The 13,759-nt window shown below is 45.4% G+C and overlaps 1 protein-coding gene across 1 annotated transcript in view; it reads right to left on the bottom strand.

The window, feature by feature from the left end:
* Positions 1 to 13,759, bottom strand: part of Sh3rf2 (SH3 domain containing ring finger 2) — a 104,495-nt gene that overhangs the window by 4,181 nt on the left and 86,555 nt on the right. Inside the window, exons 6-9 of the mRNA XM_021150804.2 lie at positions 12,930 to 13,021; positions 11,454 to 11,624; positions 3,764 to 4,008; positions 199 to 557 (exon numbers count right to left, since the gene is read on the bottom strand). Coding sequence (XP_021006463.1) covers positions 199 to 557; positions 3,764 to 4,008; positions 11,454 to 11,624; positions 12,930 to 13,021 — 867 coding nt within the window. The remainder of the gene's footprint in view (positions 1 to 198; positions 558 to 3,763; positions 4,009 to 11,453; positions 11,625 to 12,929; positions 13,022 to 13,759) is intronic.

The following is a 13,759-nucleotide window of genomic DNA, read 5'->3' as shown; positions in this document are numbered from 1 at the left end:
CAGGGTCAGTGTCAGTCATTCCCAGTGTCAGTCATTCCCAGTGTCAGTCATTCCCTGTGTCAGTCATTCCCAATGTCACTCATCTCCAGAGTCAGCGTCAGTCATCCCCAGGGTCAGTGTCAGTCATTCCCTGTGTCAGCCATTCCCAGTGTCAGTCATTCCCAGTATCAGTCATTCCCAGTGTCACTCCATTCCTACCTTTTCAACGCCATTTTTTGAATTTTCTGGTTTCACGAGGATGGAGGGTGGCGCAGATGCAGGCGGCTTGGGTGGCGGTTCACTCTTGATGGGCGTTTCTTTGCCTTCCATGATGATGGAATTGCCTGCTGAGTGGATCCTGGTCTTGCTACCTCTGTTGATGCAGCTCAGGGCAGGCTCCCCAGTGTGAATAGATTTAGACCCCATCTCCACCATTATTGGTGTTGGGGAAGGGGTCATCCCCTGTGGCGGATAAAACTGGAACCTCTGAGGCCGGATCACCATGGTAGGACTGCATCTGAGGGAGCCCACCATGAAAGTGGGGACCCCTGATTGAACTGGTCTCTGCAGGGATCCATCTGGGGGATGACAGAGCAGGTATCAGCAATAGGGTAGATGACATCATTTTGCATGTAGGTTGCAATGTGTCCTGATATTCCAGGATAGACAAACGCTTTCCTAATGTGACTGTGCTCACTCTCGCCTGGGGTCTTTCAAAGGTGACCTATTCTTTATTTGGTGTCATTTGGGGAATGCTGGCAAGGGGGTAACAGTCTAGCTGAATGCTGTGTAAGGTGTCTGGAAGTATATTGCTTCAATTTACATTCCCTTCTCTTCTCTGGCCCCCTCCCCTGCCCTCCCCACTCTTCTCATTTTCTCTTTTTCTAGTCTTTTAAGATGGCTAGAGAAACAGATACAAAGTTTCACAGTGAGAAGCCGACACAGTGGCAGACAGACCAGAGAGGAAAAAGAAAGCGAGGGACACAAAATGAGCAGACAACAGAGAAGGAAAGCTAAACAGAGTAGACTGTGGTCTGCCTGCTGAAGAAATTACTAATAGACAAGTTAAGCAAGTGCCTTAAGACAGCAGCTGAGAACACCACCTGTGTTATTGTCCATGTTTATTTCCTGCTCAGTGAAGGTTCAGAACCACAGCAGAGTGCAGATTGCATCTTACAAGACACACAAACTTCCTGACAGCTCCCGAAGTCACCGATGTTTACCAGCTATCATTATTATGTGAAGGACAGCACAGTGTGCCTGTCCTAGCAAAGTCTGACAGTGTGGGTCTGTGCCTCACTGAGACAGTCCTTCCTCCAAGTCCTCTCTGAGAGGCTCAAAGGAGAAAGTCCCATCCCTTAGACATCAGTCCTATAGGTGATCGAGGGTATGCGACCGCCCTTGTCTTTGGGGGAAAGATTGGGAGTTCCTCTTGAGAGGCATTGTGGGACATCTCTCAAAGAGCTCCAAGTATTTAGTGAACCACATATCATCCCTGATGGTCTTTTCTGACACCTCTTGGACACATGTGTGAATGAAAGTTATTTGTGTCTAGCACAGAGGGCCCCAGCCAAGTCTATACTCCCTATTGTGGCTGTAAACTTCCACTGAGCAGGAAGTCAGCGTGGACAATTAAGCCCAGGTGTGTCTCAGCTGCTTGTTGCAAGCCTGTTGCCATGCACTGAGTGCTGCTTGCTGCAAACCTGTTGCCATGCGCTGAGTCTGGCCTTTGCATTTATATACAGTGCAGATATATGTGATAGCCCCGTGAGTGGCATGGGCCTTTGGGGAGACTGACAGCTTGACCTGTGTCACCTTGGAAAAAGGGAGAAAGGAAAGCTTCTGGAACTAGGGAAGACAAAACAACACCAGGCCAATGTGTCCTTAGCTCTGGTGGATAGGTGGGAAATTTGGCTTCTTGCCTGTTTATCTGTTTAGTTTCCTATTTTCAAAAGATTTAATGCTCTCTTATTATGTAGGCATGTAACACAAGCAGTTAAAGGTCCAGGTCAATCAAAACTTACACAGCAATACAGAAGGAGTTTATTAAAAATGGTGAGCTGTCATTAGTGGAATGCAATTCTCTGCATGGCTAAGGGATCTAGGCCGAGGGAACATCTCAACCCTAAACCAGCTCCTTCATGATGTAGATGGGCCTGTTTTGTTGTAGTAGTAACAAAGTGATTTATTTACTAATAATTAGTGTTACTTCAACAATAAAACATATATATATATGTGTGTGTGTGTGTATTTTTTTGGGGGGGGGTTTCGAGGCAGGGTTTCTCTGTATAGCCCTGGCTGTCCTGGAACTCACTCTGTAGACCAGGCTGGCCTCAAACTCAGAAATCCGCTTGCCTCTGCCTCAGGAGTGCTAGAATTAAAGGCGTGCACCACCATGCCCGGCTAAAACATATTTTTTTAAAAAGCCATGTTCTTGAGAGCTCATTATGTGGTAGACATGGTATTATTATGTTAAATTTGTCCGTTGGTTAAATCTGATGGGATATTATGCTAATGCTATATAACATAGGGATGGTGATAAGGTGAGTTTTATTATTTCCATTTTAGAAGTGGGGAAAATAAAGAGAGTGGTAACTTGCACAAGCTGTTATAGTGAATTCTAGGGGGTGGGGGCGGGGTGGCAGGAAAGAAAGGGCTGAAGACGGAGGCAGGAGAGTACATTTAAGAGGCTATGCAATTTGTGAGATGCAAAGACTGGGGTATGGGAAAGTGAAGACACTTTCTTTCTTTTGAATAGATATATATATTTATATACGTGTGTATGTGTATATATATACATACATATATATGTGTTTGTGTATACATATATATATATGTATGTGTGTGTATGTGTATATATATACATATATATGTGTGTGTATATATATATGTATATACATATATATATCATAGACATATGACATTATTCTCATGTGTCACACTGTCCCTTGTGCCATTCTTATGTCTGCAATGCTGCATCTCACATTCAGTCATTTGTTGAGTTTGTAGGAGAGACTGCAGGCAGGCTCAGTTTGATGGAGGGACATCCTACTCTTGGATTGTGACAGGAAGGAATCCTTGATGTCTTGTACAATGAGGCTTCCAGATTTTTTTGAATCCCCACAGAGGAAAAGTCATGCAGTTTAGTATACTAAGATACTAATAACAGCACGGTATTAATGGTAGCTCTATACAACTGCCGTGCATTCAGTGTGGATGTTATACAGGGGAGAAAGGAAGTCACAGGGCAGTGCTGGGAGTAACCATCAGGTACCTCTACTAATCTTGAAAACTTTGGACATCGTGGGTTCAGGATGTGAACCTTGCTTTTGTATAACCTTTGCAAGAAGAACCTCTCTGCATGCATTACACAAACAACATAGTAGAAAACGGGCTTTTAGTACTGTCTCTAGCATCCCATCTTTGACCTCCCAGCTCCTGCCTGTGCAAGGGTGTCCCTAGAACACTGAGGAGCACTGAGTAGTAATATCAACCTTTGGCTGATTTTGAATAAAAATCAGGACCCCTTGGCTATCTTCCAATGACAAACTGGCCCTCAGCTTGGTGTCACCCCATTCACCATATATGTTTAAGTGGACCTGGACAGTGGCCTTCGGGTAGTCTGGGCTACACTCAATAAAAACACTTGTCCTTTGAGACTTATCCTTTGCAGAGGCTCAGCCCAAAGTGAACACATTGTTCTAGTGACACACTTGCATCATGTCCCAGTTGGAAGCCCCATCGTCAGCCCTAGGCACGTACATACCTCTCGGTCAGTACTTACTCTTTCTCATGCTGCTCCGCACTTTCCTAAGAGACCCTTGTCCAGAAGTCCCTGGGCCAGGTGTGCTCCTCGAAGGGTTAACTACGGCAGTGGGCACAAAGACAGATTTGAAGGGTCCACTTTGCCGGGGATCACCTTCTGCAAAGCTACCCTGGGAGGACACAGAGGAGGTGGATAACGCCCATGTGGTGCAGACAGTGGGGCTCCGGGAATCAGGAAAACTAGATGTCTTTCTAGCTGTTGAACTATTTTTTAAAAAGAGAAGAAATGGAGAAAGAAAATGTTCAGTCAAGAGCCCTCTTGCCATTTTTTTTTTAAGTCAGCTTCCTCAAATGAATATAGCCTTCTCAACTATCTACCCCCAATCTTTCACCCTCAGACCTGGCTAAATTGATCCTAACCTCCCTGCATCTTAAAAACAATGTGGGTCCGGACAACAAGGAAGGGCTTACAAGGTCCTGGTAGAACTTGCACACCCGGACTTCATTCTTTTATATGGCCCTAATATCCCTTCATTCCACACTCCTTCAGCCTGAGTTCACTGTTCTTGCTTATTTTGTTTATCGAGTCTTTGTTTATCTAGTAGCTTTCCCACTAGATGTTGAACACTCTGAAGATGAAGATTTCTAAGGCTTATTTTATAGCCTCTGTGTTCTGTATGGACTGCTGATTAATGTGTTTGTCCACTGACTGCCACAATGCTTTCAGAACTCCCTTCTAGTCATTTTGGCTAACACATGCTGAGTACTTACACTGGCCAGGTACTTCACCTATATTAGTGTGAGTTTTTCATAACAGTTTTCTGGGGTAGTACCAATATGGCCATGGCTTTAGAAACATAGAGATTAAACAGACTATATGGGACTGTAGAGAGAGCTCAGTTGGTAATGTGCTTTGTGTGAAACCATGAGGGCCCATCATCCAGTGCTGCTTATCATGTATCCCAGTTCAGGGAGGTAGAGACAGGCAGATACTCGGAGTTTCCTGGCTAGCTAGCCCAGCCTAATTGTTGAATTCTAGGTCCCAGTGAGAAACCCTGGCTTAAAAGACACAGTGGGTGATTCCAAAGGAATGACACTTGAAGTTGACCTCACATCTACTTACACATAAATGTCTTACTTACACACACACACACACACACACACACACACACACACACACACACACAGAAGCAGAGACAGAGACACAGAGAGAGACAGGGAGAGACCGAGAGACAGAGACAGAGACTAATAAACAAACAGAGATATGATTACTTGTCTAAGCAATTACCAGACTGGAGGTTTGAAACCAGGTCTAAGCCAGCTCTCTGCCCTACTTCTGAACTATATTAGCTCCAGGGCTAGTTAGAGAAGCAGAGAAAACTTTTTTTTTTTTCCTGCCTGAAATAAACTAAGGTGGCTGGTAGCCCTGAAGTGACTTCATAAGATGCTGTCACTTCAGTCTTGGGCTGTGATATCATGAACAAGATGACGGTTTTATGAAGAGCAAGCTCCTTGGCACTGTTTCTAGTCTGAACCCCAGTGGAGTGCATGGTAGTAGCTGCTACTTGACATCCCTTTCTCTCCTCTTACTGGTCCAGACCTGGCATCCTGTCTCCTATGTGCAGCGTACCAACCACCCCATCACTCTGTTGATGAAATAGCCTCTGATAATAAATACTACAGACAAAGAACTCCATCAAGGTGCTGGTGTACAGAACCCTCCGGGTGTCCTACTGCCCAGGGTCTTCCACGGTTTTCTTTAGGCTGTTTTTCTTTGTTCTTCCTTGTCTTCTTTTCCACTATTCAGCTCATTATAGACCACAGTGTGTACTACAATAATGAGCCAGTGCTGTACAAAGGTAGGCTAGTTATTGTTTAACTGTGGCCAATGCTACACACAGGCTGCCACATGTTCTAGGAGCTTGACGCCTGCTGCAAGGGACCTTCGATGCAGACCTGTCAACCTGCTCTGGTGTCCATGGAGTGGTCAGTGTAGAACGAAGTAGTTCATCTAGTATTCTAGAGCTGCGGCCTGGGCACTGAGTAAGCTCTCTAGAAACTAGCTAACACCCTAGAGTGCAGCTGACTAGCTTTTGAACAAGAGGCTACTAGGAGTTACTTGCTTCAAAGCGCGTAAGCAATAGGCAAGATTAGTTCCCAAATCATTTCCCAGCAGAAGCCACAGAAGCAAGGACAGAATGCAGCTAATTAGGCTCAAGTCAGTCTTATTCCACTGGTCCCTTCTCTGAGTGACAGTTTATGGCACTAGCTACAAGCTCATCAACTGGGCTTGATTCCAGGAACTCCTGACTTGTGATTTTCCCACCCAGTGCTGACTCCCTCTATGTCTTTTGGCAAAAAGCTTACCACTTACCTAGCGTTTTCTTCCAACATCAAAGCACTTTGCTAACATGTATTAATTAATCCCCAGGAAACCCCAGACTTGAAGACATTATGATCCTTGCTTTCCAGAGGAGACTAGAAGACATTCTGGGTTTAAGTGGGAGGAGTGGATATTCTGGTTTGCTCTGCTAACAGGTCCCTGTGTCCTTTTCTCTCTGTAGTATTAGCGCTTATCCTATTTTCAAAGAGAGTACTTCACACAGCACTTCTACTGGGCTTGCCACAGAAACAGCCTTCTCTGAAGGAGAAAGGTTGACCCTTGGCCAACTTTGTAGTGTCTGTGTGGAGAATGAAAGGCCAGGAAGTGATGGCCCCTTGTCCCTTTCCTCCACCCATAAGGCCCAAGACAGGCATATGTGTCTATGAAGGCTACAATAAAGAACCATTCTGCATAATTACATAGAAGGGGATTTACTGGGAGGACAGGAGCCAGGTGGAAAGGACCTAAGAGCAGGGTTTGAGTGGGCAGTTGAAGGTTCGGTTGGGGACGTGATGTCAGAGGATTGGTGTTATTTGCTGGTCTCACCATAATAATCTTCAGCTTCTCTGTATCCTTTTCTCCCTGGCTCCAGTTTAGTCAGAAGTAGGTCTGCAAGATTGGTCAAGCTAAACTGCCATGGTGGCACATACCTGTAATCCCAGCACTTGGGAGATGGAAGGAGGAGGAGAAGTGTCTTAGGGTTTCTACTGCTGTGAAGAGATGCCATGACCACAGCAACTCTTAGAAAGGAAAACATTTGATTGGGGCTGGCTTACAGCTTCAGAAATTTAGTTCATTATCGTTGTGGCAGAAAGCATGGCAGTACAGAAGCAGACACTGTGCTGGAGAAGGAGCTGAGAGTTTTACATCTGGATCCTCAGGCAGCAGGAACAGAGAGAGATACTGGGCCTGGCTTTAGCATTTGAAACCTCAAACCCCACCCCCCAGTGACACACTTCCTCCAATAAAGCCACACCCACTACATTAAGGCCACACCTACTCCAACAAAGCCACACCTTCTAATAATGCCATTCTCTATGAGCCTATGGGGGACCATTATCATTCCAACACCACAATAAGCAGCTCAAGGTGAGCTTCATCTATACAACAACAAGGCCAGTCCAGGCTACATGAGACCCTGTCTCATGCACCAACAACTCCCAAGAAAAGAGAACTAATTGTGGTTGGAATGGGAAAGTTGAGGATCACCACCTACTGAAACCACACTGGAAAAAGAGTCAAGTGGACGCTGGTGCTGTTAAGAAGGGGTTTGGATGCTGGACAGATGGATGCATGACAACTGCTTTGTAAACCTGAGCCTGCTTATGTCTTGGGTTAGAGAGGATCCAAGTGTTACTTCCTTGATAATTTTCATACAAAGAAAGCTCCCAGGGTCTGGAAGGAGAAGAGACATCATGGAAGCAAAGATTTAGCTGTGGTTAATAGGAACTAGATATGTTGGTAGCTGGAGTATATATTTTGTCAGTACAAGTACATAAAATATCCCACTTATTGAATATTAAATAGAAACCTTGTAATTTTGGTCAATTTTTTTTGAGACAGTCTTGCTATGTAGCCCTGGCTGGCTTGATATTCACTATATAGCCTAGCCTTGTCGCAAACTCATGCCAATCCTCTTATCATAGCTTCCCGGAGTGTTGGGATTACAGGCACATGTCACAATGCCCAGCTCTGGCCAGTTCTTATCTACAGTTAATCCCTAAACTCTATCTCAGTTTGTAGGGCATGATGCTGTAAGAGCAAAGGTGTCAGAGCCCGGGGGTGGGGGGGCATCTTCCATCTCTGAGCCATGGCTGTTAGCATTATACATCAAAGGAGTTAAAGGCACCATAGAGCCAGCATTGTAACTAGGAAACAGACAAGGGAGGCAGAAAGAGCAGAAAGGAGCCTTGCATGAGTTGTCTAACCCACTAGTCTCTCATGTAGAACCTGATAATAATAGCAGAGACAAGGCTGACAATGGACAGCATTTTCCAGTCCTGAGAAACGGGAGGATGAAACTTAAAATGATGGACGTGTGGATATGAGTAAGGACCAGCTGTATCCAGCTGGATAAATTTGGCGTGTATAATCCGCCTCTAAGGTGAGTGGCAATGGGAGCTTTCTTTGTATGAGAAATATCAAGGAAGTAACACTTGGATCCTCTCTAACCCAACAGCATTTTGGGACAGAGGGGCTTGTTCTTGAGAATGCCACTCCCCCATGAGAAAACTATGCCCAGCTTTAGCACCTCGGTATCTGCTAATGTTCCAATTTCTGTGGACTTAGAGATGGGGATCAGCTCACTGTCAGTCTATGGTGCTAGAACCCCACCACTGTCTGGCACACAGCCATTTCAGAGGGGTGAGCGCAGATAATGCATGACCTGCTTGAGAACACTGGGTGCCTACCCAAGAAAAGACCAAGGAGAGACAATAGAAGAAGGAACATTGGGAAGCTAGAATCCCACACACACCACACGACCACACATCCCAATTGTTCCAGGAAATGGAGAGCTCTCCTCAGTTTATACTTCCTCAAAGTATTCATGTATGGATGGTAAATATATGACCACTTTCATTCATATTAGTACTTTGATGATCCATCCTGGACTCTGGGCTAACCCTGGTGTATAAGCAGAGATGGTGGCAGTCAGCATGGACCCTGGACTACTTAGGCCAGAGCCCATAGAAGAAAGTGTTCCCAGGTCCAGGTCAGGATAGGCATCTTTCCCTGTCCATCACTGACCCTTCATGGTTACTCTACATTCTTTTTAATACCTTCCAGCTTTGGTTCCTCTTATCAAACTCTTCCATCCATGGCAACTGTTGCAATGACCTTACCCTCTAGGTCTGTCTCTCCTCTTATTCTTTGGAGACTTTTGCTTCTGGCTCCCTATTCATCTCCTGACCTCTCATTATACCAAAATGATGTCATCTAATCTCATGGCTTTAGAAAGCATCACACCACCAGGGTTCTCTCTTCAATGCTTGACACGTCTGCTCAGTGGCTCACCAGCACCTTTACTTGTGTTACTAACAGGCACCTCACAATCTGCTGTGAAGAAAGCGTTCCCTTGCCCACAGCCTAAGCCCATCTGCCAATGTTTTCATCACTGGCATCCTAACAAAGTAGACACTCTATGGGTTTACCAGAGGAAAAACCTCACATTCACCTTAAATCCTCTATCCCTTCCCACCTAATAGTTAATGTTAGAAAACCCCTGATGCCTCTAGCTTTAAGGTAATTGTAGAATCTACGGTTTTCAATTACCACTCCATATGCTGTCAACATGATGACTTACCCTCACAGGAGGGCTGGTATGGTATTCTCTTAGCTAGATTTTCTAGCTCTGCCCTTTCTTCTCTAGTTTATTCTCAACCCAGCAAACAGTGAGATTATGGTTAAACATAGGTTAGATCATATTGCTCTTCTGCTCAAAACCTCTGCTGTGGAGCTAAAACCAAACCTTTCATTATGACGTAAGAATTCTAGATGAGTTGGCCCCACTTACCATTCTGATCTCATCTTCTATTGGCTTACCCATCATTTGCTCTAATCCAGTCTAGTTGGTTTTCGTGTCAGGTACATCCCTACCCCAGGCCCTTTGAACTTGCTGTTCTTGTGGCCTGGAATGTGCTTCTCTCCACAATCATCTTGGCTTACTCTAACATTTCCCCAATTCTCCCTTCTTCTTAGTAAGGCCAAATCTTTACACACAGATACAGGTGCATGTGTGTGTGTGTGTGTGTGTGTGTGTGTGTGTGTGTGTTATTTACTAATATTTTCCCAAGTGCAGGAAAGGTATGATATCTGACATATAGTGAACATTAAGAGACTGGAAAGATAGCTGAGTAGTTGTTGCTCTTGCAGAGGCCCAGAGTTCGGTTCCTAGCACCCATATGGTGGTTCACAGCCATCTGTAACTCCAGCTCCAAGAGATCTAATGCTGTCTTCTGGTCTCTGAGGGCATCAGACCTGCACACAGTGCACATATACATACACATGCAGGCAAAACATACATAGAAACTAAATCTAGAAAAAAAAGTCAATAACTGTTTAAAGAGACCAAAGAGTCAATTACACACAGTTTGTTACTCTTCCAACAAATTCTAGGGATCTTACATTGAAAGGAATGGTTATGATGTCTTATTCCAACTTCTGTCATATATATATATATATATATATATATATATATATATATCCCCTTTCTTTCTTGAGGCGCTTGAGGACCTCATTTTTGCCTGTACTCTTCTTAAATAGGGACCTTTTACCTGGCCAGCCAGTTGTATAAAGGTAATTCTATGTTAGGAAATGTAGCCTTATTTGAACCCAAGTCATCTCTTCTGCTGCCCTTCATGGCCTCTGTCTGGTTCCTGGCACACACGTCACTCCCATTCTTTGTTTCCCACAGGTTAAAGCAGCCTATGCCATCAGTTTCTCCAGTGCTACAATTCCTTCTTTTCTCACCATTATTGTTGCCCTCCTCTGGACACAGGTCTGCCAAAGTGTCTCATAGAGTCTGCCACTCTCCGGGTTTTTGACCCTCTGACATGTCACAAAGACAGGGTTTGGCGTGTGACAAGGGCCTCATTGCCTCATGGCTGGGCAGGTGGTGATGGAGGTAGGAGGAGTGGCAATAGATTTGAGCTCTGTGTGAACGTATGGGCAGAGTGTGAAGAGGCAGGGCAAACTGCCGGTCAGTGGCATTGATTAGGTATGTCACTGGGAGAGCTGAGAGGGAAGGGCTCCTTCAGGGTAACTGGTCTTTCACTTGGGCATGGCTGGACAACCATGGGGTTGATTCTATGGAAATTCTGTCTCACACTCAAGTGTTCTGAGAACCTTTCTAAGGTTCCCCCGGGGAGGCATCTGGTCACATTTTCCAATTAGTCTCATCGATGGTATTGTTTTGGTGTCAGATGTGATGTGGGAAATGTGGGCCTTGGCAGTAGAAAGCCTCAAACACAGTCCTAAGCAAGTCATTTCACTGCGCATCAGTGACTTCATGTGGAGAATAATACATGCCAGGCTCTTCAGCATGGCCAGGGTATTAAATGAGGCGAAGCTGGGCACTATGGGTCACACCTGTGGTCCTAGCACCTGGGAATCTGAGGCAGAAGGTCTGTGGCTTTGAGGCCAACTTGGCTAAGTTCCAGGCCAGCCTATAAATACATGGTGAGACCTCTGGAAACAGAAGTTATAAATATTTTGTGTGTAAGTTAATGGAATGTGAAGGCAAAAGTTATTACTTGGCTTGTACTCTGAAAAAGGCACGGGGTCTGCCATTATCAGTTCAACACACAGAAGGGCCCTGGAGACGTACCTGAAGACTGGGATGACATAGTCGCTTGGAAAGATGCCAGTTCGTCCAGTGAGTAAGGAGAGGCCCTTCAGCCAGCCATCCTGGTACTTGCCCAGAACCCTGATGCCTTCTCCCTTCTTCAGGTCCAGCTCTTCGGGTCCATGGGCTGAGTAAGTGTGTAGGGCTACAAACCTAGACACACAAGGATCTGGTAAGGGAAGCAGAACATGCCCGAGGAGATGACGGAGTGGATGAAGGACTAAGGGGAGGCCAGTCCCTGTATCTCACCTGCCAGCACCTAGCAACACAGATCACTAAAAATGGAAACTTAACCACGGAAGGCAGACAGAAGTGGAACAACCTGGCTGGAATGCCAGGGGAGGAAACAGGCTTGGTCTCTCCCCTCCATATAGCTGGAAATCACAGATAGGCCAACTTGGGCACTGTGACAATGGGGAACTGGCCTCTATCAGAGAAACGGCTTGAAAATCAGGATCAGTGGCAGAGGTATGTGACAGTCTACCTAGTGCCTTGTTGTGGGTCCAAAGACAGAAAGGCTCAGGACACCAGAGTCTGCACAGAAACTGAAACACTCTTTGGGCTGAGAGTAGGGTTTGTTTGACTTCTGGGAACAGCCTGGGAGACAGGTAGCTGCTGTAAAGTGCACATTAGGAAGTAGGAGGCAGGGGTGATCATCTCAGTATTTTTTAACATAAAGGTAGGTGGAAGGGAATTGGTTTGTGTCACGCAAAAATGAGTGAGAACTAAGATGCTATTCTAAAGTTCACCCAGGAATCAGGTGGGTGGCATTCAGGTGTGAGTCACCGTGGTAGTGCGGACAACAGGGAACAGTGAGGCTCAGCTGTGAGAACAGCTGCCTCGTGAAAGGCACTGAAGGAAGCACTTAATTGCTGTGCTGGATTTGGGGTCACCTCAGCCCGGCATGTCCAAGCTTTTGACTCTTGTGACATGAGGTTGTCATCTTCAAAATTTAGGCCCCAGAACTGGATAGTTGAGCTTATGAAAAAATAACAAAAGCAAAATAGATCTGGCAATGTTTTAAGTTAACTTATGATTTTGTGTTGGGTTGAATTCTCAGCTATGTTTGGTCTCTCGTGGCATGTAGGCTGCAGGTTGGACATGCCTAGTAGTCCTGAGATTTTAAGGACTGTGAGATACTCCTAAACTCTTTATCAAATGGTTCTTTGCAAGTGTTTTTCTTACCCCAATGTTGAATCTATTTTTCTTTTTACTGACTATAGCAAGTCAATATTCACTTATGACTCAATATTTTAAACCTGAAGTGAGACAATAGAGACCACTCCATACCCAACCTCCTAGCAATGTTGGGAATTCTATCTGTGTTTTGCTCATTCGTACTCTCAACCATTGGTGGAAAAGAAGGAAGGGGTGGTGTTGGCTGTTTGGATGCTATGGGGTGGGCATGGAGACTAGGTGGCAGAGGAGGGACGGGTTGGTTCTGAGCTTTTTACTCACATGTTATTTGAAAGGTGTTGCTGGGAACTAGGCACACTGACCATGGCTGTGGAATGTCCCGGGGAGGCAGGTGTGGGCTGAGAACTGCTGACCTGTTCAGGCAGAGGAGACAGCCAAACAGAACCAGTGAGCACCACAAGCTAGGTGCATGAACAAGACACAGAGAAGCTTGACACAGTTGAAAACCAACACCGTGTCCAGCCCCACCCCACCCCACCATTTCTGGTGGTTTTGGGCAGAGTGAGGTGGAGCAGATATCGTATGGCCTGTCTAGGGCTGGGTTCCCAAAGGCATGTAGCAGCAGAGTATGGCAGGCTGTCAACGGGGAGCCAACAGCACTGTGAGCTTCTCCTCCTGTCCCACCCCATCTAGGTCTTATCTATGTGGGAAAACCTGTACATGGAAAATAGTAAGACAACTAACAGGGACTCAGAACTTAGCTCCCCCACACACTTCATAAGTGCTTTGTAAGTTTCAACACATTCAGTTCTTATCAAAGGTAGCTTATTAATGAAAGGGGACACTGTGGGGGACAAGAGTTACTTAACTAGAATAAACACAGTTTAAAATTAAATCTAAGATATGAGTCCACCTGCTCATTAACTACTGAGAGTATTAAAACACATATATCTACTGGATGGAACACAGGGCCCCCAATGGAGGAGCTAGAGAAAGTACCCAAGATGCTGAAGGGGTCTGCAGCCCTATAGGAGGAACAACAATATGAACTAACCAGTACCCCCAGAGCTCATGTCTCTAGCTGCATATGTAGCAGAAGATGGCCTAGTCGGCCATCATTGGGAAGAGAGAGGCCCCTTGGTCGTGCAAAC

This window comes from Mus caroli, chromosome 18, assembly GCF_900094665.2.
Source record: "Mus caroli chromosome 18, CAROLI_EIJ_v1.1, whole genome shotgun sequence".
NCBI lineage: Eukaryota > Metazoa > Chordata > Mammalia > Rodentia > Muridae > Mus > Mus caroli.
This window is presented reverse-complemented; position numbering and strand designations above follow the sequence as displayed.